We start from the raw sequence: 25,852 nt of genomic DNA, 5'->3' as shown, positions 1-25,852 counted from the left end.
TTATATTGCTTTTACAAAAAAAAAGAAAAGCATTTTTTTAAATTTGCTAATGTTTATTTTTGAGAGAAGGAGAGAGAGACACAATTCAAGTGGGAGAGGGACAGAGAGAGAGGGAGACACACAATCCAAGGCAGGCTCCAGACCAGCTGTCAGCACAGAGCCTGATGCGGGGCTCAGACTCACAAATTGTGAGATGATGACCAGAGCCGAAGTCGGACACTCAACCAACTAAGCTACCCAGACCCCCCCAAGAAAAGCATTTTCTTAAAAATATTTTTTATTTAATTTTGAAAGAGAGAGAGAGACACAGAGAGAGACAGACAGAGACAGAGCACCAGTGGGGGAGGGGCAGAGAGACAGGGAGACAGAATCTGAAGCAGGCTCCAGGCTCTGAGCTGTCAGCACAGAGCCCAATGCGGGACTTGAACTCAAGAACTGCGAGAACATGACCTGAACGCTTAACTAACTGAGCCACCCAGGTGCCCCAAGAAAAGCACATTTTGAAAGTTTTCTCTTTGTAATTTCTTGTTGCTATTTTCCCCCTTTGAAAAGGTAGCTGACATATATTAGGTGCCCAACATAAATTAGTTGGGTGAGTATACAAAATGGCAACTACAATTGCTGGCAGATTTCCTTTAGGAGAAGCCAAATGATGGCACTGGATATGTTGAGGTAAGCATAAAATAAGTCAGTATTTACTCAACCACCTGCCCAGGGACTTCTAATGACCTAGCCTTGAGGTTGTCATTTGTAGATTATCCATATAATTTGTTGTATACCAGGACACTTTTGAGAGTGAAAAGCACAGCTATTTATAAATATACTAGATTCCTCTATATGGCACCTAAAACACAAGCAACCAAAGTAAAAGATAAATTGGACTTCATCAAAATTAAAACCTTTGTTATTCAAAGGACATTATCAAGGAAATATTTGCCACAAAATGGGAAAAATATTTGCAAATCATTTACTGATTAAGGTCTACTATCCAGAATATATAAAGTACTCTTGTAATCAATAATAAAAAATCAAATAACCCAACTAAAACATGGAAAAATAATTTGAATGGGCATCTCTCCAAAGATGATATACAAAAGAAGAATCAGCACCTACAAATATACTCAAAATTAGTCATTAGGTGAATTGACAAAATGACATACCACTTTATAGGCACTGGGCTGGCTATAATAAAAAAAAATGAAAATAGCAGGTGTTGGTGAAAAAGTGGAGAAATTAGAACCCTCATATACTGCTAGTGGGAATGTAAAATGGTGCAGCTACTTTTGAAAACAGTTTAGCAGTTTCACAAAAAGTTATAGTTATTGTATGATTCAGCAGTTCCACTCCTAGGTATATAATCAAGACGACTGAAAATATATGTCCACATAAAAACTTGTACCTCAGCATTTATAGCAGCACTACTTATGATAGCTAAAAAATGGAACAAGGCAAATGTCTATCCATTGAATAAATGGATAAACAAAAATGTGGTATATCCATACAATGGAACATTATTTAGTCATAAAAAGGAATGAAGTTCTGATACATGCTGCAACATGGATGAACCTTGAAAACATTATGCTAAGTGAAAGACACCAGACACAATAGGTTAAATATTATATGATTCTATTTATACAAAATTTCCAGAATAGGGAAATCCATAGAGACTAAAAGTAGTTGGGGTTTGCCAAGAGTTTGTGGTAGAGTGGAAATGGGGAGTGAATTTAACGGGTACAAAACTTCTTTTTAAAATGAAGATATTCTGGGGGGCACCTGGCTGGCTCAGTCGGAAGAGAATGTGACCCTTGATCTAAAGTTGTGGGTTTGAGCCCTATGTTGGATACAGAGATTACTTAAATAAATAAACTTAAAAAAATGAAAGTACTCTGGAATTAGATAGTGTTGATATATAACTATTGCAATATCGTGCAATATTGAACAATCTTGTGAATGTTCTAAAAAACCAATGAATAGATACTTTAAAGTGGTGAGTTTTATAGCACGTGTATTATATATCAGTAATAGACACATACATAGATAAACAAACAAACAAATAAGCAGACTGGGATATTGGAATTGAATTATGCTCATTGTAGATCAGGCATGCAATGTATTTCCAATCCTGAAAGATAAATAAATACTTGGGGAACGTTGGGGTTGGAGAAGATGCCTAAATGGTTTTTAGGCATCAGAACATTTTGATGCCTCAAGAACATTTTGTTAAACCTGAAATCTAAATCTTTTAAAAAATTTTTTATTTCGTTATTTATAAATTTTTTTTTGAGATTGAGAGAGAGAGAAGCAGGGAGGGGGGAGGGGCAGAGAGAAGGAAAGACAGAATTTGAAGCAGGCTCGAGGCTGTTAGCACAGAGTCCAAAATGAGGCTCAAACTCACGATTTGAGATCATGACCTGAGCCGAAGTCTGACGCTTAACCGACTGAGCCACCCAGGTGCCCCTGAAATTTAAAACTTTAAAGGAGACGATACACTAATAGTAGATAGTGCTTCTAGATCATCTCCATTTTGCTTCATCTCTCCTAGACAATATTCAGGCATAATTAGTGCTTTCATTGTATTGACATCCCTTCCTTCTCTCAGTTTCTTTTGCTTTACCTCTGACAAACAATATTCAGCAAAAAAATTAGCATTGTAATTTCTTTCTCATTTCTTCTCTCACCTCCCTGCATCCCTTGTGTACTTCCCAATGCCCTGTCCCTTTATTATGAGAGTCCCTCTAGCCACTTTTCTTTTATCTGCTCTCTTTCCCATAAAACTTAGCTTGCTTATTCCCCTACTGATCCCATTTTATCTTCTAAAGTACCATCCTAATTGCTAATACACTTTATTATCCTGTTAACATGTCCCTAACAATGTTGTGATCTCTTTGTCAAAATGGAAACCCAGCTTCCTCCGGACCACACAACTCCTTTTAAGTGAAGGTGATTCCTATTTGAAGACCAAGAAATGGAGCTGACATTTCCCTGTATGTCCCAGGGTGTTCAGACTAGTTCTCCTGTGCTCCTCCTCTGTAGTTCACATTCTCTTGAAACATTACTCTTTCTTCATACTCAACTCTGTCTTTTGCTGACCTTCACGTTACACTCTCACAGTGATTAAAGATTTGAGTACAGGGTTATGGGCATTTGTCTCTGTTCTGAGTCTTGTCATTCTGGGTTATCTTTATTGTCCAGATGAGGTAGTCATCCAATACACTACCTTTTAAATTCCTTGACACCTCCCTGCAACTACACATTCGCATGGTCTCCTCTCAGATCTTGTTATCACTCATAATGGTCCTACCTCAGAGATCTCATGCTGTGACCAGTCTCTAATCCCTCCACATCTTCCTCTCTTTGAATTTCCCCTGCTAAAATCTTTCCTTTCTAATCTTCTCTACCTCTTCCCTCACCTAATCTGTTAGCTCCTTTGCTGATTTTATTTTATTTTTTATCTTTTCCTTGTCGACTTTGGTTTTTGAGGTCAGTTGTTTCAATTATTTTTGTACTTGCACTCCCAATTCCTTCCTCTCTGTGACCATAATACACTGTATCTCCCCTGCCAATCCCTAAATGTGGGTCAAGCTAACCATCTGCTTTTTCCAATCTGCTCTTGGACTGCCAAGAGAGTTGTGTAACTCTGTTTACTAATTTGCTGCATTATTTATGATTTCTAGCCTCAGCCAGTTGGCTCACTTACCCTATTCCTAAAATGGCTATGTAAAACATTCACTATGATTTCAGCCACGACTCCACACCATCTTCCTCTCTCTCAGATAATCAGCCTTATATATTATAGCAAAAGCAGAGGGCATGATTAGAACTCCATTAGAATTCTCCTTTTCATCCTATACTCCACAACTTTTTCCTCTTACCTCAGAGGACATACGAAGTTTTCCAAAAGCATGTTTCTATCTATGCTTTTGATATGAGATTTTGCTCCATAAGCCTCCCTTTTTCCCCCCTTCAATTTCTCTCCCTACTTCCTCTTCCTCAAAAAACATGCTCAGATTTTCTGTGTCTTAAAAAAAAACTCTTAACACTACATTCATACAAAACTATAGTTCTGATTTCCTTTATCCTCAATCCGTGAAAGAGTTGTCTATACCTACTATATTTTCCAAATTCCTATTCAATCCTCCAGATATGTGGCTTACACGCTTCCAAGGAATCTGTATTCAGTAAGGTTCACTGACCTCCCAATTGTCAATTCCAACATCTTTTTAAAAGTTCTCTCCTGACACACCTCCCAAGGCAAGGGAATCAAGAGCAAAAATGACCTATTGGGACCTCATCAAGATAAAAAGCTTCTGCACGGCAAAGGAAACAATCCATGAAACTAATAGGCAATTGACGGAATGGGAAAAGATAGTTGCAAATGACATATCAGATAAAGGGCTAGTATCCAAAATCTATAAGGAACACACCAAACTCCACACCCAAAAAACAAACAACCCAGTGAAGAAATGGGCAAAAGATGTGAACAGACACTTCTCCAAAGAGGACATCCAGATGGCCAACAGACACATGAAACGATGCTCAGCGTCCTTCATCATCAGGGAAATACACATCAAAACCACACTGAGATACCACCTCACACCAGTCAGAGTGGCTAAAATGAACAAATCAGGAGACTCTAGATGCCGGCGAGGATGTGGAGATATGAGCACCCTCCTAAACTGTTGGTGGGAATGTAAACTGGTGCAGCCCTTCTGGAAAACAGTGTGGAGGTTCCTCAAAAATTAACAATAGAACTCCCCTATGACTCAGCAATAGCTCTGCTAGGAATTTACCCAAGGGACACAGAAATGTTGATGCATAGGGGCACATGTACTCCAATGTTCATAGCAGCACTCTCAACAGTAGCCAAAACATGGAAAGAGCCTAAGTGTTCATCAAGGGACGAATGGATCAAGAAGATGTGGTTCATCTATACAATGGAATACTACATGGCAACGAGAAAGAATGAAATCTGGTCATTTGTAGAAACGTGGTTGGAACTCGAGGGTGTTATGCTGAACGAAATAAGTCAGGCAGAGAAAGGCAGATACCATATGTTTTCACTTATAAGTAGATCAGGAGAAACTTAACAGAGGACCATGGGGGAGGAGAAGGGGAAAAATAGTTGGGGAGAGGGAGGGAGGCAAACCATGAGAGACTCTTGAATACTTAGAATAGAGGGCTAATGGGGGTGGGGGAGAAGGGGAAGGGGGTGATGGACATGGAGAAGGGCACTTGTTGGGATGAGCACTGGGTGTTTTAGGGAAACCAATTTGACAATAAACTATGAAAGAAAAATAAAATAAATTAAAATTAAAGTTATTTCCTATTTGTCCTGTCTTGTGGATTGGATACCATTCACTACACCTACCTGAATAGAACTTCTCCCTTCTCTTGGGTTCTATGACATTTATACTCTTAATTTTTCTTTTTTTTTTTTCAATTTTTAATGTTTTATTTATTTTTGAGAGAGAGAGAGAGAGAGAGACAGCATGAGCAGGGGAGGGTCAGAGAAAGAGGGAGACAGAATCTGAAACAGGCTCCAGGCTCTGAGCTAGCTGTCAGCACAGAGCCTGACGAGCTCGAACCCACAAATCGTGAGATCATGACCTGAGCCAAAGCTGGATGCTCAACCAATTGAGCCACCCAGGCGCCCCCCCTTTTTTAAAAAAAAAATTTAATGTTTTATTTATTTCTGAGAGAGAGAGAGAGACAGAGAGAGAGAGAGAAGCAGGGCTCACCCGAAGCAGGGCTCATGCACACCCGATGTGGGGCTCGAAGTCACAGACCGTGAGATCATGGTCTGAGCCGAAGTCAGATGCTTAACAGACTGAGCCACCCAGGTGCCCTCTTGACATCTTTTCTACACACTCTTAGACAATGTCCTCCACTGCAGTGACTTTTTTTAAGTTTATTGTTCAGTGGTTTAAGTATTCTCAAATTTTTTATTTGTTTCCCCAAACTGTGTATGTAACAATTCCAACTAAATTGTCATTTAAAAGACTACGCCTTTTGGTGCATCTGGGTGGCTCAGTTGGTTAAGCATCAGACTTTTGATTTTGGCTCAGGTCATGATCTTGCCGAGTTCGAGGCCCACATTGCATTCTGCACCGACAGCGTGGAGCCTGCTTGAGATTCCGTCTCCTGTCTCCCTCTCTCTCTGCCCCTACCCTTGTGTGCTCTCTCTCCCTCTTTCTAAAAAATAAATAAATATTTAAAAGACTATGCCTTTTGAATTCTGAGTGTATCTAATGAAGAACTCCTGGGAGAGCTAAAGTCCAATATTTTTCTACTGATTACTTTGTAATTCAGGATGAATCACTGTTGTAAACTTAATGGTCAGGTATCTTGCAATACACACATTTGTTTGCTTATGTCTACACTGCTTTAACATACTTAGTAGTATCTGGTTAATTAAATAATCTCAAATGTTAATCAAACAGAATAATAATGACTCGATACTAAAGTACTTGCATACTTTCTTATTTCTAAGTAAAAATATCAAGGAAAAAAGAGGAAATAAATGGGAATTAATATGCCATTACTCAACTTATACACATATTTTAGGGTAAATGTTTTCTGGGCTATATACTGGGTGGACTTTATTCTGGCCACATGATCTCAGTATATAAGAATCTGCCAGTAACATTTTTGGAAAAGTTTAGCAATAGCAAATTTGTAATACCACTGAAAAGAAAAAGATTTTTAAAAATGTTATTAGAGTGTACGGACACTCATCATTGTTATTTATGAGAAGATAGCAGGAACACTGAGTAACAGTTAAATTAATATTCTGAAATCATCTTGAAACTAAAATTTGGCCCAGATTTATAATGGAAAAAAAATCCTACACAACACCAAGGTGACTGAGGGCACAAAATTTAATTATTGCATAAGACAATCAGACATTTTCTCTTTCCCTACTAAATACAGCTTTAATACTTGCATTAACTTCTGCCAGTTCAGAACCCTGAGAAAGTAAGTCACTTTCTTCATAGGAAGGGGAAGAAGGTTACTATCGACCATGTAAAAGGAATGCAGAGTGGCAACAGCTCAGAGTGGACCTGACAAACTATGAACACTGGAATCACCAAGGAAACACGGAGCTATGTTTCCTGAAATGCTTGAAGCTCATTCTATGGCTCAGCTTTTTAAAACCAAATGAAAACTCAAGAAATACAAGAAGAATTTAGTTATTTTGATGAGTAACTTACATACTGTTTGAATTAAAGGAAACAACTGTGGCTCAAATGAATATAAACCTAAACATTTTTTTTTCAGTTCATCTGATTAAAGTTTCACCAACAGCTTCTAATTTACAAGATTCAGTTTTAAGAGTTCCACAAAATGGTAATGCTGAACAGACTCCAAGGATCAAAAGATTAAGAATCTTAGATCAAGAACAATTCCTTCCCTTTCACAATAAGTCCTGGTGGGAGTGAGTTACCTTTGGGTAGTGTAACACACACAGTCCATGGGAAAGCTGAGGTTGTAACAGAAACCTCTTGACTCTCGGTTTGGAGATAATACCACTAAAAAATTCTTAGATGTTAATCTTTATAAGAGTCACAGGTGGATAAAAGTGGCTGTTAAAATGCAGATTCCCAGGCCTCATATTAGAAATCCTAGTTCAGTAGTTCCAAGGCGAGATGCAGGAATTTGAATTTTTAACAAGTTTTCTAGTAATTCCAATTAAGGTGGTCCTCAAACCATTTTTTGAAAAACTGCTAGAAAGCTAGACAAATCCTGGAGTCATTTAGAAACAGCTTCTCTATTCTCAGGAGGACTTCCAGGGATAGATAACTAAACTAACTTGAAGGGTGAGAATATCATTTCTCCCGTGAACCATCATTTGGGATCTTTCTTTAAAGACAGAAGAGGTTTTACCATGAAGTAAGTATAGTGCATTTGAGCATAGGTCAGGCTTACACACAGTGTGGGCTACTGAGGGGAGAAGCTAATCAGTAGAGGCAAAAAGTGAGGAAAAAACAGGAATAAATTAAAACCTTTGGCAAAACAAAATAGTCTCATTCTTGGAATGGATGTATGGGCAGATAGGCATTAAAGCAAAAGCAGCAAGATGCTCACTGCAGAATCTAGGTTGTGGGCATATGGGTGTTAACTATATAATACTTTGAACTTTTCTATACGTTTGTACCCACTTCTCCCGTTCTTGAAATCTTAAACTCCAGAATCCTGGTGTTTCCCCTTATTTTTCCCACTTTGTCCACCTACCTATATCTGTCTGATCTTTCTTCCCTTTGCCAATTTTCCCTCTTCCATCTGTTGCTCTAGTTCTGGTTGAAACTCAAGCACTAGGTTGTTCTCAACATCCTCTCTCTCATATCTCTTGATCTTGAAAATTATATTGAAATGTTAGTGCTTTCCTAACTAGATGAAATCTCTTGCATCTCCAAACCTCCACAGTACTGCTTTTATCTCTCTTTTAGCACCTCCAGTTTCTCTGTGTTCCAATGAACTGTCTTAACACACCAATTGTTATAATCTCCATAAGGACTGAAATTGCCCTTTTCTGTTTTAGTGTACTTCTTATACTTACCAGAGTAGGCACTCAGTGAATATTGGCCAATTAAATCCTGTCTATTTCTGGGGCTTCAACTATCACTTTCATAAATAAGACTTCCAAATCTGTACGCTCTCTGCCCTAAGTAAGAAATCTGTTTGGCATTTCCACTTGGATAAATCTTCAGGTGTCCCAAACTCAACATATTAAAATCTGAATTCATCTCCTTTAGTAACTCACACATGAGATTTTAGAGTAATTTTTAAATGTTTATTTATTTTTGAGAGAGAGAGAGAGAGAGAGAGAGAGACAGAGTGTGAGCGAAGGAGGGGCAGAGAGAGAGAGACACACAGAATCTAAGGAGGCTCCAGGCTCTGAGCTATCAGCACAGAGCTGGACACAGGGATTGAATTCACAAACTGTGAGATCATGACCTGAGTTGAAGTCAGCGGCTTAACCAACTGAGCCACCCAGGTGCCCTAGAGTAATTTTTGATTCCTCTCTTTAGCCCCGCCACACCAGTCGGCTGCCTTGAAATGTATTTGTTTTCAAACACCTTTCAATATCTCCAGTTATGTTTATTTCCACATTTACAGCTACTATCATGTTAGAAGTGAGTCCTAATCTCCTTTTGTCTGTACAACTAAAAAACCTGTCTTCTTGCCACCAAATTTTCTTCTCTTTGAAATCCTTATGTACCACTGCCAGGTCTATCTCCCTTAAAATGGTTTTAATTATGGGGGTGCCTGGGTGGCTCAGTTGGTAGAGTGTCTGACTCTTGATCTCGACTCAGGTCATGATCTCATGGATTTGTGAGCTCGAGTCCTGCATTGGGCTACGCACTGTTAGTGCAGAGCCTGCTTGAGGTTCTCTCTCTCTCTCTCTCTCTCTCTCTCTCTCTCTGTCCCTCCTCTGCTCAGGTGCTCTCTCTCTCAGAATAAATAAATAAACCTAAAACATTTTTAAAAATAGTTTTAGTTATATCACTCCTCTTTAAAAACCTCCAGTGGAACCTTACTCTCTTTTAATCTGGACACAGTTTGAAATGTTCCCTCCTCCACACCTTGTGCCTATAGAAATTCTACCTATTCTTCAAGGGATAGCTCAAGATAGCCAGCCTTTTTTAACAACAGGGATTCACCACTCCAGCCAGAAGTATCTTCTGTAACTGCTGGCATTCCATAGTTCATAGATAGCATCGCCCAGATAGCACTGATTACATATTCCTAGTATATCTGTGTTTATCATGTCCCCTACTACATGGTTAATTCCTTGGGATTAAGTCTAATATCTTTAACAATTTATATTTCACATAGCTTTCAGCTCAACTGCTGGCCTACAGATTCTAAAGACTACAGCCTTTATGTGGAGAGCAACTATCCATGATGCAATATTAATTAAACAAAGGTTAACAGAACCTTTTCAACAGCTGGCTTCAAAAAGGCAAGCACACATACTATGAAAAGAAATCAAAGCCATGAGGGCTACCTGAATGTAATGAGGAAATAAATTAATCCAGACACTAGGCAAACTAAACTTTGAAGATAATCATATCTACTCATAAGGATACTTACCTTAGGGTTGCAAAGTAAATTAAAAGAATGCCTTGATTAGAAAATGTACCTGAGGCACCTGGGTGGCTCAGTCAGTTAAGCTTGATTTCGGCTCAGGTCATGATCTCATGATTTCTCGAGTTTGAGCCCTGAAGTCAGACTCTGTGTGCACTGACAGTTCGGGTGTGGAACCTGCTTGGGATTCTCCCTCTCTCTCTGCCTCTCCTTATCTTGAGCTCCCTGTCTCTTTCAAAATAAACACATTTTAAAAACTAAGAAAAAGGAAGTATACTTTAGTTTATCTATGTTATAACAAAGCTAAGTAAATAATATCTCTAAGTTGGAGCCAAGAATGGCATTTTTGCTAGCATGGTAATATGTTCCCTAAAAAACTCTGACTCCCCCTCCCCAAAAAAACTCCACAATTACTTTGCCAACCCCAACTGTTTATAGCTAATGGTTCTCAGATACGGTTACATAGGGTGTGGTGCATTCTCTACATAAATTCTTCTCGCATTCGGAAGAAAAGCTGATGTAATAGGTCAAACTTTATTAAGCTTGTTAAGAGAAAAAAATGCTGGCTAATCCAGTGCAAAAGAATTAATTTCTATGGAAAAGTCCAATAAAAAGAATTAGGGTCATATTAATCATGAAGTTGGCTATTTGTGATGTATCCCACAGAACTGCTTTATTTTGGAATATAGAAGGGTCTTAATACAGCTTGATGCTTTGAAATTCATATTTATAAATAAAGACATTTTTATTTGCTTCACAATAAGTTTGTTTTACAGAGGACTCAAATACAGGTTTTCTTATGAAATAGTTTCTACTTCTGTATTTTTAGACACGCTTGCTTTTTGCAAACCTTTTTTAGACACAGGGTATTATGTAAATATTTACACTATATATATAAAGAGAGAACCTTAAGAAAACATAAAGCCACCACTCTGATGTAATAAAGTAATAAAATAGAAACAGCAATGCTCATAATTGTACTGAATCTCAATCTGTTTTAGTTTGTCTCTAACTTTTCTAAAGGGGTTATCTATTGTATTGAAGCAAGGCGTAGCTATATTAAACTTGCTTTCTATACATTCCAACCTCTTTTTATACCTCAGTCACAAATAAATCTATGTATGAAGCACTGGTATTACTGATCCAAAATCAAGGGTATTCTGGCCACTGACATATCTTCATGTTAATTTAGATAATATTTACTGAGAATCATGAGCATGGGCAACATATACAGTGCTGTGGAAATACAGTGGGATTTTTAAAAAATGATACTGTAGGGGCGCCTGGGTGGCTTAGTCGGTTAAGCGTCCGACTTTCGCTTAGGTCATGATCTCGCGGTTCGTGGGTTCGAGCCCCGCGTCGGGCTCTGTGCTGACTGCCAGCTCAGAGCCTGGAGCCTGTTTCAGTCTGTGACTCCCTCTCTCTCTGACCCTCCCCTGCTCACGCTGTCTCTCTCTCTCTCCTAGAAATAAATAAAACATTAAAAAAAAAATGATACTGTATTATGTGTGCTTACTATTATACTGTCCCTGCCCAATGTTATTTATACTCTTGCAGTTAAAATACGTGAAACATAAAAAATTTAAAGCCAAAGTACTCAATCTCTTAAGACACATCTCAAGAGTCAAGAATGAGACAACCACAATGCTGAGGAAGGTAGAGGCAAGGCAAATTACCCTGGGTCAGAAGAGATTGCCTTGAGCTAAATATTGAATGATGATGGATTTAGGAGAGCAGAGGGCAACTTAGGTATGAGCAAGGTCTAAGGAAAATACAGAGTTACACTGGAAAATGTCTATTGGGAGTCGTGGGAGAAAGGGTTAGAAGGTCAAGCTGGAGCCAGAGTATAAACCTGTGAGAACAGCCTTGGAAGTCTGGGCTTCACTCTGAGCAATGGTGGCTCTGCGATTCCAGGGTACACAAGAATCCCCTGGGGGACAGATTCCAACTCCTGAGAGTCTAATTCAGCAAGTTTGGGATGGTCCTAGAGAACTGCATTTTGTTAAAATAGTAGGCTCCAGGTAATTCCTGGACCACAGGACCACTGCCCAAGAACGAAAGTTTAAGAATCTTTTTCTACTTCTACTAACTCTTGTTAAGATTTACTCCAATTTCCCAGAAAACTGAAAACATCTAACTGCAAGGCGTAGAGGTCTTTCCTCAGTCTTCACATCATCCAATTTTTTAGTGTGTAGTACCGACTTTGTCACTGTTTACATCTTGAAAATATTATCTGTTAACATCTTTGGGCTTCTCTCTGCATTCCTGATCTCTATAGTGTCCTCTACCCTCTTATTTGTTTGCTCTCTATCTTTTCCCAAGATTTCAACATTGATCCTTTTTACAGTTCTCCTTGCATAATTTCATTCACCCCTTTCAAGTATGGAGAACATTCCAGCTTCAGAAGTTTAAACTTTGACCTGGAGATAAAAGGTTATAAAAGATTCTGAAAGGCAATAGAACACTGTATGTTAACTATCCGGGGGTTAAAATAAACAACAAAAAAGTTTCTGGGGGCACCTGGGTGGCAGTTAAGCATTGATTTCCACTCAAGTCATGATCTCATGGTTCGTGAGTTCAAGCCCTGTGTTGGGCTCTGTGCTGACAGCTCGGAGCCTGGAGCCGGCTTTGGATTCTGTGTCTCTGTCTCTCTGACACTTCTCTGCTCACACTTTGTCTCTCTCTCTCAAAAATAAATAAACATTAAATAAATTTCTGAAACTGTGAAATATTATGGAGAAAAGAATGCTCTAGGGTCATTAGCTTGGAAGATGGTCTACAAGAAAGGATTTGAGCCAGGAGAAAGAGGAGGAAAGGAATTCTATCAAACATTTAAAGTTGTCACCAACGTGTGGCTTCTGAATGAAAAGGTTACTTTTCTCGTGGACCTTTCCTTTCAGAAACTAGTATTTCAATAAATTAATAGGTAAGGCATTTCTAGATTTTTTTTTATTTCAGTAAGTTTGGGAATGATTAAACTTACTAATAAATTTAAGTATAACAAGTTGAGCCTTCTGTAACATTAACCATAGATAGTAAAAGGGTAGGTCATGTTATCTTTTTTTTTTTAATGTTTGTTTATTTTTGAGAGAGAGTGTGCATTTGCACACGCATAAGCAGGGGGTGAGCAGAAAGAAAGAGGCAGAGAGGGGTATGGAGCATCCGAAGCAGAGAGCCTGGTGTGGGGCTCAAACTTGAGAACCGTGAAAGCATGACCCGCCAGAGTCAAAGTCAGATGCTTAACCGGCTGAACCCTCAGGAGCCCCGGGTCACTGTTGTCTTAAAACACCAATGTGAATTCTTATTCTCCAAAACAAGTGGCGTAGGACGCTTCTGTATTTAATCCTTGTATTTGGTAAGTTCAGTTCTTTCATTATGGAGTCAATAAATCATCAATACAGACGTGATTCATAAATGGCATGCCTTTTTTTTTAATGTGCTTGATTTTACTTTGTATATGTAAGATATTAAAACCTCATTCTTTGTTCATCTGTCTTATATACAGTATTTTCTATAACTGACCTCATGACATTTCTAAGTGGACACATAAAATAATACTGAGAAATGAAATTCTGAGACACTCTAGAATCTTAAAAAGCAGGCAGAAGGCATGTAAATTAGGTGCAACTCTGCCACCATCAGATTTAGTAAGTGAACCAATTTACTGGCTGTTCTTTCTCAAGTGTTCCACACTGGGAGATGTTAATCCTTTATCAATTTCAGTTCTTAATAAATCTCACTATAGGAAGTTAGGATGATGGAAGTTATTCCCCCTATTGTGTGAACTTGGGAAAAATTATTTAAGCACTGTCTTACTTTCTACAGCTCTATCCTCATTATATACTGGGAAGATAAAAGGAGGTACCTATTGAAGGTTCTTTGAATACCTTGGGCCAGAAGAGCTACAGAAAGCCAGCGTGTAGTTACTTTTTTATTCAATATTTCTTCTGCCTTTACTCTCCTGTTCTAGCCTCCTGGAAATGAAAGTTGGTCACCACTTTCTGCTTAACAAACCTTCATGTAGTTGAAATTGCTCTTCTCCACGAGTACCTCAAGCAAATTTTCTAAAAAACTGCCTGAACTATAAAATAGCAATCAAGAGCTATGAGTCAGCATTTCACCTACACACAAAATCAAAATGATTTAAAATAGGTAACATAATTTTTCAAAAGACATATACACCTCCTTGGAGAAGCTTTGAGAAAATTAGAGTTCAAAAGTTTATGAATAGTTTATTACATTTCAATAAGTGTATCATGAATCAATAAAGCAAAAGTTAAGGACAATGAGCTCATTACCAAGCCAGTTATTGATTCTCAAGTTCCAAAATAGAATAGTACAGGAAGGATATAGAGAAACAGGTTTTTTGTAATAACAAAAATTTTAAGTATCTTAGGAAGACAGACCTAAAGAAATTATGACACAAAGGAATCTTCAGCAGCTACTTCAGATGTTTATTCAACTTAATTTCTTCATCTTTTGGTAATTAGAAATATTATTTGGTGTTTACTCTTTAAAATATCTTTTTAGATGAAGTCAGAGGCATTTGCAAAAACTGAGTATTATATTTTATTGATCCATTTATTCTTTGAGTTTTTTATATATCTTCCTCTAGTAACTGTGAAAAATCTACCTTATTACCTATCTTTTATCACTATCTTTGTCAGCTCATGTCCTAACAAAATACCATAGACTGAGTGGCTTGAACAACAGATATTTATTTTCTCACAGTTCTGGAGACTACAAGTTGAAGATCAAGGTATCAACATAATCAGTTTCTGGTAAGGGTTCTTTTGATCACTTGCAGGTAGCCCCCACTTTCTCACTGCATCCTCACACAGTGGGAGCAGAGAGAGCAAGCAACCAAGCTCTCTGGTGACTCTTACGAAGACACTAATCCCATCTTGAGGGACTCACTCTTACCACCTTATTAACCCTAATTACTTACCAAAGCCCCATCTTCAAATACCATCATGTTGGGGGCTTCAACATATGAATGGGTAGTGAAGGGCACAAACATTCACTAACAGAAAAAATGACAGTGGCTCCAAATCGTTAGGTAAACAATATGGAAAAGAACAAGTTGACTTGTTTCCAAGTAATGCTGGTAGAAAGCTTCCCTTTTTCTCTTTCTTTTACAGCAATCTAATTACATAAGAAAGGACTTCCTAAAAAACTTATGAACATTAATTTCACAAAGCAGTAACTTTTAAAAACCAAAGGCAGAATGTGAGACATACATTATTTTAGTAAAAAACTGAGAAACAGAAGTATTAACCCATTGGTATATTAAATAAAAACAATTTTTAAACTTCATACTTTGTTTTCGTATCAACTAAAGATTCTTAAAATGATTTAAAGCACTTAGATGTCCTTGGAAAGTAACATAATGCACAATAACATTTCTATATTACATTTTCATAGATATTATTATTAAAAGGAACAGTCGATAACATATGGTTTTGTTCAAAATATAGAAAACTGAAATAGTAAACCAGACTGACAAAATTGTAATTAGTTTGTGTGAAATTTTACCTAATTTTAATACAAAGAGTTATTTTTATTACACATTACATACATTTGAGGATAGAAGAAATATATTGTTATTGCACAATATTCTTCACTGCAAACTACTTAAATGCAGCTAAGAACATTTCCACAATGACTATGAAGTGAATAGAAAGCATTTTTCAAGCTTTCAAGTGGAAGTGTAGGGGAAAGCAGAACGAAAGGTGACTGAGATCCAGAGTTTGGTGACTTGGCAAGGTTGCTGAATAGCAGACTGCAGAGTTACGGGTGAGACCCAGGATTTTTTTGTCTAAAAATGCTGCAGATTAGTATATTCAAGAAGGGGAGGAAAATCTAATTACTGTCAAGATCATTTTATGCCAGAAAACAACTGTAGGAACTAACGTAATTTTTCAAAACTCAATGAGGTGTGTGTATGGTCCATTGGTGTCCAGCTTCAACACCTGCCTGTTTCCGTAAGTACCATGTTCTACCACAACCCCAGCTTCAGCACACTTGCTGTTAGCAGCTAATTCTTTTTCACACAGAGTCACAAATTGGGAATAAAGTTCTAACCCTTCTTCTTTTCCAGAGTTAGAGTGATACTGCATATTTCTTCCTTTTACTCTCCCTCCAAGGGTGGCTTGAGGAATGATAAGAACATTGCCAGGTAGATCCAATATAGACACGAGCTTGCCATTTTCTGTTTCACTTAATTTCACGTTTAACAGTGTATTAACTGGGTGGGGAAGAAAGGGAAGACATTTTGAAGTGAGAAAAAAACATGAAGAAAACCAACAATCATCCAGTCAGCACATCTCATGTTTAAAATCCAGTTTGTCAGCTCATGCTTTTTACCCAAAGTCTCTATTTGGATTTAAAAAACTGCTTTACTAAGCTAAATGATCTAAGCATGAAAAACAAGGCATATTTTTTTTTTTTTTTTTACAAATAGTTTCTTGTCAAATTAGTTTCCACATAACACTCAGTGCTCATCCCCACAAGTGTCCTCCTCCATGCCCATCCCCCCTTCCCCCCACATCCATCAGTCCTCAGTTTTTGTCAGCATTCAAGAGTCTCTCATGGTTTGCCTCTCTCCCTTTCCCCCACCATTTCCGCCCTTCTTCTCCCCCTTGTTCCTCCGTCAAGTTCCTCCTAATCCTCCTATACGTGCAAACATATGATATTTGTCCTTCTCTGCCTGACTTATTTCGCTCAGCATAACACCCTCAAGGTCCATCCATGTTGCTACACATGGCCAGATTTCATTGTTTCTCATTGCCATGTAGTATTCCATGGTATAGATAAACCACATCTTCTTGATCCATTCATCTGTTGATGGACACTTAGGCTCTTTCCATGTTTTAGCTATTGTGGAGAGTGCTGCTATGAACATTGGGGTACACGTGCTCCTATGCCTCAGCATTTCTGTATCCCTTGGGTAAATTCCTAGCAGTGCTATTGCTGGGTCATAGGGGAGTTCTAGTGTTAGTTTCCTGAGGAACCTCCACACTGTTTTCCAGAGGGGCTGTACCAGTTTACATTCCCACCAACAGTGTAGGAGGGTGCCCGTTTCTCCACATCCTCGCCAGCATCTAGAGTTCTCTGATTTGCTCATTTTAGCCACTCTGACTGGCGTGAGGTGGTATCTCAGTGTGGTTTTGATTTGTATTTCCCTGATGAGGAGGGATGCTGAGCATCGTTTCATGTGTCTGTTGGCCATCTGGATGTCCTCTTTGGAGAAGTGTCTGTTCATATCTTCTGCCCATTTCTTCACTGGGTTGTTTGTTTTTCGGGCGTGTAGTTTGATGAGTTCCTTATAGATTCTGGATATTAACCCTTTATCTGATATGTCATTTGCAACTATCTTTTCCCATTCCATTGGTTGAACAAGGCATATTTCATGCAAAAAAGTGGCATGATGTTCTAAATCCAACTGACAGTCAAGATCTAATGATAAATTCAGGCAAAAAGGACTAAAAATTAACTGTATACTAAAACCTCAAAATATTGTTGCCCCAGGGAGATACATGAGGAAATTTTGCCTTTTTGTTCCTTTTTGTATTCCATAAACAAATTCCATTGGAAAAGCACCATGATAAATCTTCCTCACACAAAATTCTGCTTTACCACAAATAATATTAAATAGAAATCTTAGTGTAACTTAATTGCTTAGAGTTCTAAGCTGAAACAAAGGTTCTAGTTTATTCTCATTATAAACCAGATAATATTGTAGTTTCATAACTTCAAAGGCACTATTACCATGTCTGATCATTTGACGAATGTAACCCCTGGGATAAAGGTGAAGGCAAGAATCATCAAAAATTCTCTGTCACAATTGAAAAAGTAAATCAAAAGGTATATTGGCATTATGTTCATGCATACACAAGAAAACATGGTATTATTATCTTATGGCACTTATGAAACTATAATCTTCTTATAGCTAATAAGAACTGACCAAAAAATCATAAATATATATAAGTAGCTAAAAATCTAAACTTAGAAAACCTTTTCATCGCAACATTTGCCATTCTCAAAACAATAAACAAAATAAATGCCTAATATAAATAGCCTTAGGGTGTTCTTGACTCTGTAAAGGGTATAAAAATAACTTCTGCTTATAAAGAATATTCCTGGGGTGCATGGGTGGCTCAATCGGTTGGGCCTCTGACTCTTCATTTCAGCTCAGGTCATAATCTCACAGTTTGTGAGTTTGAGTCCCACATCAGGCTCTGCGTTGACCTTGAGGAGCCTGCTTGGGATTCTGACTCCCCCTCTCTCTGCCTCTTCCCTACTTGTTCTCTCCCAAAAAAATCAATGTTTAAAAATAAAGAGTATTCCTCAGAGGATAATGGTGAAAGAAACAATGAACGGTAAAATAAATTATACATCTCACACTCCTGCCCAGTAATTAGGCTTGAAAAGGTATGCTTTCTAGAGGCTATCCACAGTTTCAAGTATTAGAGAGTTTGTAGTAAATATTAGTAAGGATTCAATTATCATTGCCTCACTCTACAAATTAGGGAATTAACCTGGTAGAATCCTGCCAAGATGAATACCCAAATGAATTCCTAAGCTATGCATTAAGCACTATCAATTTTCAACTAACATCTATTTTATTCTTTTATTTAAAAAAATTTTAATAGTTTTTATTTATTTTTGAGACAGAGAGAGACAGAGTATGAGGGGGGGAGGGGCAGAGAGAGAGGGAGACACAGAATCTGAAACAGGCTCCATCCAGGCTTTGAGCTGCCAGCACATAACCCGATGTGGGGCTTGAACCCACGAACCGCGAGATCATGCCCTGAGCTGAAGTCGGACACTTAACCAACTGAGCCACCCGGGTACCCCAACTAACATCTATTTTAAAATGCATCTAATTTTCTCTATTATGAATAGGACTTTACTATATGGTCAGCGGTCATTATTGATTGCTTCTAAGGAAACTGTAACTCTCCAGAGTACTTCACTCCAAGGGAAATCTCTATCCAGCTATCCAGGCCTCAGGCTAGTGAAAGACTAAGTAGACAATTTTGGAATAGGCCAGAGGTAAGTACGATTTATTATACTTCCACATACCTCCCTCTACTGACTATAACTAAGAATTCAATTAATGCTGTTGGTATACAAATATCAGTATGTAGAAGTAATTATAATGCAAGTACAAATGTCAGTACATAGAATAAAAATGAGACAACGAATTAATAGCATGTTGGAAATTCAAAGATCCTAAGACAGGTTATCAATCAAGTATCTCCAATGATATACATGGGAAGTTAAGCTTTGACAGGTCCCTGGATCTCAGTTCAATTATACTGAAGATGAATTGAGAAAGATTCTGCACATCTCTATGTTACCCACGTTATTTCAGACTTTATGGATATAACTGGTTATGTTCCCAACGGTACATCTTTCAGATTAGAAAGATCTGAATCCATGTAATAAGTATGAGGCGAGGTTTAAAAGAATCCCATCACATTGGCTTACTTTGCCTCCTGGAATAGAGGGAAGTACAAGCTAATGCTATCAATAACAGATGGACTCTTTTTGCTCGTAACTCACATGAGCAGAATGTGATTCTTAGATTCACAGTTCTTTACTGCGAATCATGATATATGAGGTTTTGTTTTAGTCTGTTCACTAAAAGAGTTAAGGTGGACCTTCCTCAGTGCTTTTAATTTACCACCACCTTATGCATGTATTCAGAGTGAACTCAGATGTATATGGAAGCACACAAGATTTACTTACTATAAGACAGAATGTGGGTCCTCTGGGTGGCTCAGTTGGTTAAGTGTCCAACTTTGGCTCAGGTCATGATCTCATAGTCCGTGGGTTCAAGTTCTGCATCAGGCTTGCTGCTGTCAGCACAGAACCAGCTTCAGATCCTCTTTCTGTCCCCCCCCATACCCCTCCCCTGCTTGTGTGCACACTCTCTTTCTCTCTCAAAAATAAACATATTTTTAAGAAACCACAAAAAGGGGCGCCTGGGTGGCTCTGTCGGTTAAGTGTCCGTCTTCGGCTCAGGTCACGATCTCACGGTTCGTGGGTTCGAGCCCTGTATTGGGCTCTGTGCTGACAGCTAGCTCAGAGCCTGGAGCCTGTTTCAGATTCTGTATCTCCCTCTCTCTCTGACCCTCCCCTGCTCAGGCTGTCTCTCTCTCTCTCAGAAATAAATAAAACATTAAAAAAAAAAAACCTTAAAAAAAAACCCACAAAAAACCCAAAATGTGCTTTGATTTGGTTAGTTCATTTCATCTTATTATGATTAAGAATCACTTAAGAAAGTATAAAATAACTTTAGGAGTCAATCTTAAGTCACAATGACAAATTCTCTTCCTGTTTTTGTATATTTCTACTATACGCTTTATAGTTGATAAAGATTTAATTCAAGGCAAAATACTAACTTAGGAAAATGGACAGAATGTCCAGTACCCATGTAATAGGTCCCAGCCAGTTATTCTGTAACAGGAGCCCTCAATTCATTTTCTCTCTCTCTCTTTTTTTTAAGGTTATCTCTACATCCAGCATGGGCCATGAACTCACCACCCCGAGATCAAGAGTTGCAGGCTCCACTGAGTCAGCCAGGGACCCTGCATTTTCTCTTTAACCCCTTCAAAATTCCCTATTATCTTCCAGACTGAAATTTCAAACTATCAGTTACTGGCTTTCCATCCTCACCTTTACTCTAGTTTTCATCCTCTGACAAAGTTGTCAAACATGTTGGATGTCTCTGTATAAAATTACCTCTAGGAGCTTTCAGCCTTTTGCCTAAGCTGTTCCTCATTGGGCTATTTACTCTTGAGTTGCATCACTTGAAGCTCTTCCAGGTTAATTTTTGCATGGTGCAACCACCCATTTGTATACTTTATATTTCTTATTAATCCAAAATGGGTGCTGTCCTTTACTAATGAAGAGAATATAACCTATCCCCAACCTTCATTAGTTAGCTTCATTAGTTCAGGGTATTTTGGGTATGTTATTATTTTATCAAATACTTTCTTAAGATAGTATTTGATGTGGTGTATCTGAACCTATGTAATTATCACAAGGAATGTCCAGTGCTATCGGCTACCTGGGACATTGGAAAACTGCAGGCAGGTAAATACCTGGCCAGAGATAACCTGAACACTGACCGTGCTTTTCTATCCCTGGAGGAGGTATGGTTGTGATGACACTGAGCTTTGTTTAAGATCAGGAGAACTTATACATTTATATACATATCTTATAAAAAAAAGTGTATAAATAGTTAATTTAAAAGTTTCCACAAGAATGATGCAAGCCTTAGCTGTCCAGATTTGATGGGAACCACATCTTACACATACAGTGTCACCTATGTGCCCCTGTCAGGAACTGTGGGAGAAAATGAAACTATAGTGGAAATAAGCATCTGCTTATTCCTAGGTGGCCACCCTGCCTTTAACAAGTTTTTGTACCCCTGCTGAATCTCAAGTTTATTGTCTGTGTGTGTGTATGTGTTTGTATGTGTACACTCTTCTAAACCAATCTATAAATGATGTAGATATTTTAAAAGAATTCCACCACACTTTCTTACTTTAAACTTTGGAAAAGGCAAAAATAGCAAAAGCCAACAACCAAAGAGTCAACTCACTTATAATTTACCAGTATAATTTAAGACCGTGCTTTTTGTCCCTTCTGGTTCATTTATCACTATTCATTTTCACTCAAAAAACAAACATCAAATACGTACCCATTTTTGGAAGAAGTTCTTTATTAGCTCCCTTGAAAAAACACACGTAGATGACTAATCCTCTCTGAACCTGTAAGAAATCAGCAGAGAAAACTTAGATTAGAAAAAAACTTCCAGGGGAGCCTGGGTGGCTCAGTTGGTTAAGTGTCCGGCTTCACTCAGGTCATGATCTCACAGTTTATGCTCTGTGCTGACAGCTAGCTCAGAGCCTGGAGCCTGCTTCAGATTCTGTGTCTCCCTCTCTCTCTGATCCTCCTTCCCCTGCTCTCTCTCTCTCTCTCTCTCTCAGAAATAAATAAAACATTACAAAAAATAATTAAAAATAAAGAAAAAAACTTCTACATAGAGATACAGAGGTAAACAAATAAAATTTCAAAACTGCTATACAGAGATTAAACCCAACGACAGAGAAATAAGTTTTGACAACATATTTGATTACTTAAATATGTGATACAACAAAATCTTTTCCAATATTCAATTACCTCAATTATAATTTCTTTCAAAAATTAAGTTTAAAAAATATATCCAAGAGCAGTGAAGACCACAAGTTGTACCCTCAAACATTTACAGCTAATCAAAGTCATTATGACTATGACCTAGTCTCTTGTCCCTTAAGATTGACACAGAAATGTTTAGTTTGCAGGGCCCCATTTATTCAACACCAAATGAATTCACATTATATTAGATATGGCTGATGTATAAACAGCATGACTGATATCTTTTGACATCATTGCTCTTTATTCCTCTTAATCTATTTACTTGCAGATAATAAAACTGACGGTCTCAATCTTCATTAAACTCCAAGAAACTGTTCAATATTTCTTGTTATTGCTAATGCTTTAAATCAACATAGTGATTAAGCATTGGGAACTGTATTTCTGATATTAAGTCCTGTCTGTTATCAGGAATATTAAAAATTTCATTTTATATAAAGACTTGGATATTTCTTTATTAGATCTTATAGAATATATACAGAAAAGAGAATTGATAAGTGATCCTGATTTTGCTGCTGAATCATCAAATTGTTTATTTTGTAGTTTAACCTTGTTGAGTCCAAGAGCTATTATAAAGACTAAATTAATTAATATTTGTAAGGTGCTTAAAAGTATCTAGTTCATAGTAAGAGCTATATAAATGTTTATTAAATGAGTATGTAAAAATAAATGTAGGGGCTGAAGCACAATTTATTATACATTTTAATTCCAAAAGGACTTTACAGATTATTTTGTACATGAAAGGAACTCAATTTTTCTGTTGTTTGCATTTAAGTTCAACTGTATCTTATAGGCTCTATATGTTATCTAAATAGCCTTCTAAATGCAGCTTTGCACTCACACCTGATTTCCTGGAAAATAAGCAATTCTTAAGAAGTGCAAATGTGCTGCTGGAACATGAAAAGGTCTCCAAAGCACACCCATAATTAGGAGCTGACAGGATGAATGATACAGATACTTGTATCACTGTCAGAGGCCTCTCCGCTGGGATTATTTTAGTACCAGACAAAATCTCAAGCACATTCAATCAAAATCTCAGGCATATTCATATTTGGACAATTCCGATGTCAGAATTGAAAATGCAAAAATAGACACCTGTTCTATTAAGTATCTAATTAGATGCAGAAATAGAGACCACATTACCTCCTCATTAAGGTATTTTAGTTTATTCCAATAATAGATTTTAAGTTGTGACCTACAAATTCCTTTCTTCAAGTCAGAAACCACTTTTCTTGTAGCTTCTTTTGGTATAAGATGTTTTAAATGTTTATTTTTTATTTAAAAAATTTTTTAAATGTTTTATTTCTGAGAGAGAGAGAGAGAGATAGCGTGAGCAGGGGAGGGTTAGAGAGAGAGAGGGAGATACAGAATCTGAAACAGGCTCCAGGCTCTGACTAGCTGTCAGCACAGAGCCTGAGGCAGGGCTTCAACACACGAACTGAGATCATGACCTGAGTGAAGTTGGATGCTTAACCAACTGAGCCACCCAGGCACCCCTAAATGTGTGTTTATTTTTGAGAAAGAGAGAGATAGAAATGTGAGGGGGGAGGGGCAGAGGGAGATAGGGGGACAGAATTTGAAGCAGGCTCCCGCTCTGAGCTGTCAGCACAGAGCCTGGCGTGGGGCATGAACTTGTGAACCTCGAGATCACAACCTGAGTCAAAGTCCGACGCTCAACCAACTGAGCCACCCAAGCACCCCATGGTATAAAACATTTTAAATATGTAGAAAATTACAGGTAATTTTCAACATAGTTTTAAAAAGTTCACCTCTCAGGAAGAATATAAGTCTGCAACAGCAAAGTTCTAAATGAATAAAACTGAGAACACTAATCTTCAAATCTTTTGACAATTAAAACAATATTTTCTTTAAATTGTAACTTTTCGTAGAATAGGAAAAGAGGATGGTCGTGTAAGGAAAACATTAACTATCTAATTACCTGTCAGCTCTTCATGTGATTTAACTGTGTGGGGAGTGGAAAGGAAAGCTTTATAATAGCTTTTTTTTTTTAATGTTTTATTTATTTCTAGGAGGGAGAGAGAGAGAGAGAGAGAGAGAGAGAGCGTGAGCAGGGGAGGGTCAGAGAGAGAGAGGGAGTCACAGACTGAAACAGGCTCCAGGCTCTGAGCTGGCAGTCAGCACAGACCCCGACGCGGGGCCCGAACCCACGAACCGCGAGATCATGACCTAAGCGAAAGTCGGACGCTTAACCGACTAAGCCACCCAGGCGCCCCTATAATAGCTTTTAAAGTTTATCAACACATATGGTAGTTTGGAAGACTGCAATCAACTATCTGATTTTGCATAAGATGTGGCATGAAGAAATAAAAAGATAAAAAAGATGGAAGAAATCTAAATGATTAATTGTTTCGGATTTATAGTCCCATGAGTTAGCCATAACTATAGGCAATTCTTTGGGTAGGCTGGCAAATACAAAAAGAACAAAATTCCACAACATTGAAGAGAAATCAAGACCTCATAAAAAAAGGGAGGGGGAGGAGGGCAACAAAAATAAGAAACGAATTTTTGAGAAAGAAATGGGGAAAGGGGAAATATAGGAATACTTATGCTTATAAATCTTTTAAAGGCAAATATTCAAGTAGAAGAAAATCCTATCAGTGTAAATGGTTTAAGTTCTTTGGAGGAATTGTGTTCAATAACAACGCAACATTAATCTTTGTTTCTAGTTGGAAGTAAGTGAAATTTTTGAAGATTCTTGAAAAAGAACTGTTTTCATGGGGAATCTCATTTCTATGCTGAGGCCTAGCTTCAGGCAACATAAGATGGAATTCCACGGGATCTGGAGCACAAATCACTTGAAAATCTGCCAATAATCTAATCTGCAGTCTCCAACCAGACCAGCACTAGCCATCACTAGCCCAAGCAATGCGAAGCACATGCCAAGGCCCTGGCTCTTTGGAAGGAAGAGAGCTGAGACAATTAGGCCTCAAGTGCACCGAGCTCAGGTAGGCATAAGGTGAGAGGATGTTCAAATTCTCGCGGTCTTGAGCAGGGGACACACCCTTCCGCTGGCCGAAGGGTCTAAGGCAGAAGGCTCCAGGGCCCGTGGAGCAGAACCCAGGAGACAGATGGAGAGTGGAGAGCTACTGCGAGAGAAGATGGGCGGGCCGAGCGGAAGTCACACCGCCCACAGCACGTCCCGGGGGCCACGTACCGCCCACGCTAGGATACGTAGAGAGCGGGGACAGATCACCAAGACAACGGGGGAAGTACCGCCCCTGCGCGCCGGAAGGTAACGGAAGTGGCGGGGCTGACGTTACCTCCACCCACTGGGTCTCGGTGTCCCCCTCGGCTGGGCGTACTTGCAGGCGGGCGTGCAGGCACTGCTGCAGAAGTGCCCGGGCCTGAGGAATCCGGACGCTATCAGCCATGGTTCCAACCCGCGTGCCAATCCAACAGGTTCAGGGACCGAGCTGCCCAAGCTCCGCCTCCAGCGCGCAGGGAGGACGTGGCGCGTCGAGGCGGAGGGACGTCATTATCGCCCCTGGCGCCCCCTCTAGAGGGGCGGGGCCTCTGCCTGGCTCTAGGGTGA

The 25,852-nt window shown here is 38.5% G+C and overlaps 1 protein-coding gene across 1 annotated transcript; it reads right to left on the bottom strand.

Annotated features, from left to right (window-relative positions):
* Positions 1 to 14,787: 14,787 nt before the first annotated feature.
* Positions 14,788 to 25,753, bottom strand: DTD2 (D-aminoacyl-tRNA deacylase 2). Its single transcript, XM_077772745.1, has 3 exons — positions 25,581 to 25,753; positions 21,806 to 21,875; positions 14,788 to 16,336 (listed from the first exon to the last, which is right to left on the bottom strand). The coding sequence occupies exons 1-3, from the start codon at positions 25,689 to 25,691 to the stop codon at positions 16,011 to 16,013; spliced, it is 507 nt and encodes a 168-aa protein (XP_077628871.1). The 5' UTR covers positions 25,692 to 25,753; the 3' UTR covers positions 14,788 to 16,010.
* Between the last annotated feature and the right edge of the window lie 99 nt (positions 25,754 to 25,852).

Source organism: Crocuta crocuta, unplaced genomic scaffold (assembly GCF_008692635.1).
Source record: "Crocuta crocuta isolate KB4526 unplaced genomic scaffold, BGI_CrCroc_1.0 scaffold116, whole genome shotgun sequence".
NCBI classification, from domain to species: Eukaryota; Metazoa; Chordata; class Mammalia; order Carnivora; family Hyaenidae; genus Crocuta; species Crocuta crocuta.
This window is presented reverse-complemented; position numbering and strand designations above follow the sequence as displayed.

Excerpts from the sequence above, each read along its gene's own strand:
- DTD2 (XM_077772745.1), bottom strand. The coding sequence starts at position 25,691 with ATGGCTGATAGCGTCCGGATTCCTCAGGCCCGGGCACTTCTGCAGCAG. Across the intron at positions 21,876-25,580 it reads CCGAGACCCAGTGGGTGGAG|GTTCAGAGAGGATTAGTCAT; the intron begins GTAACGTCAGCC and ends GATTTCTTACAG. Across the intron at positions 16,337-21,805 it reads AGAACTTCTTCCAAAAATGG|TTAATACACTGTTAAACGTG; the intron begins GTACGTATTTGA and ends TTCCCCACCCAG.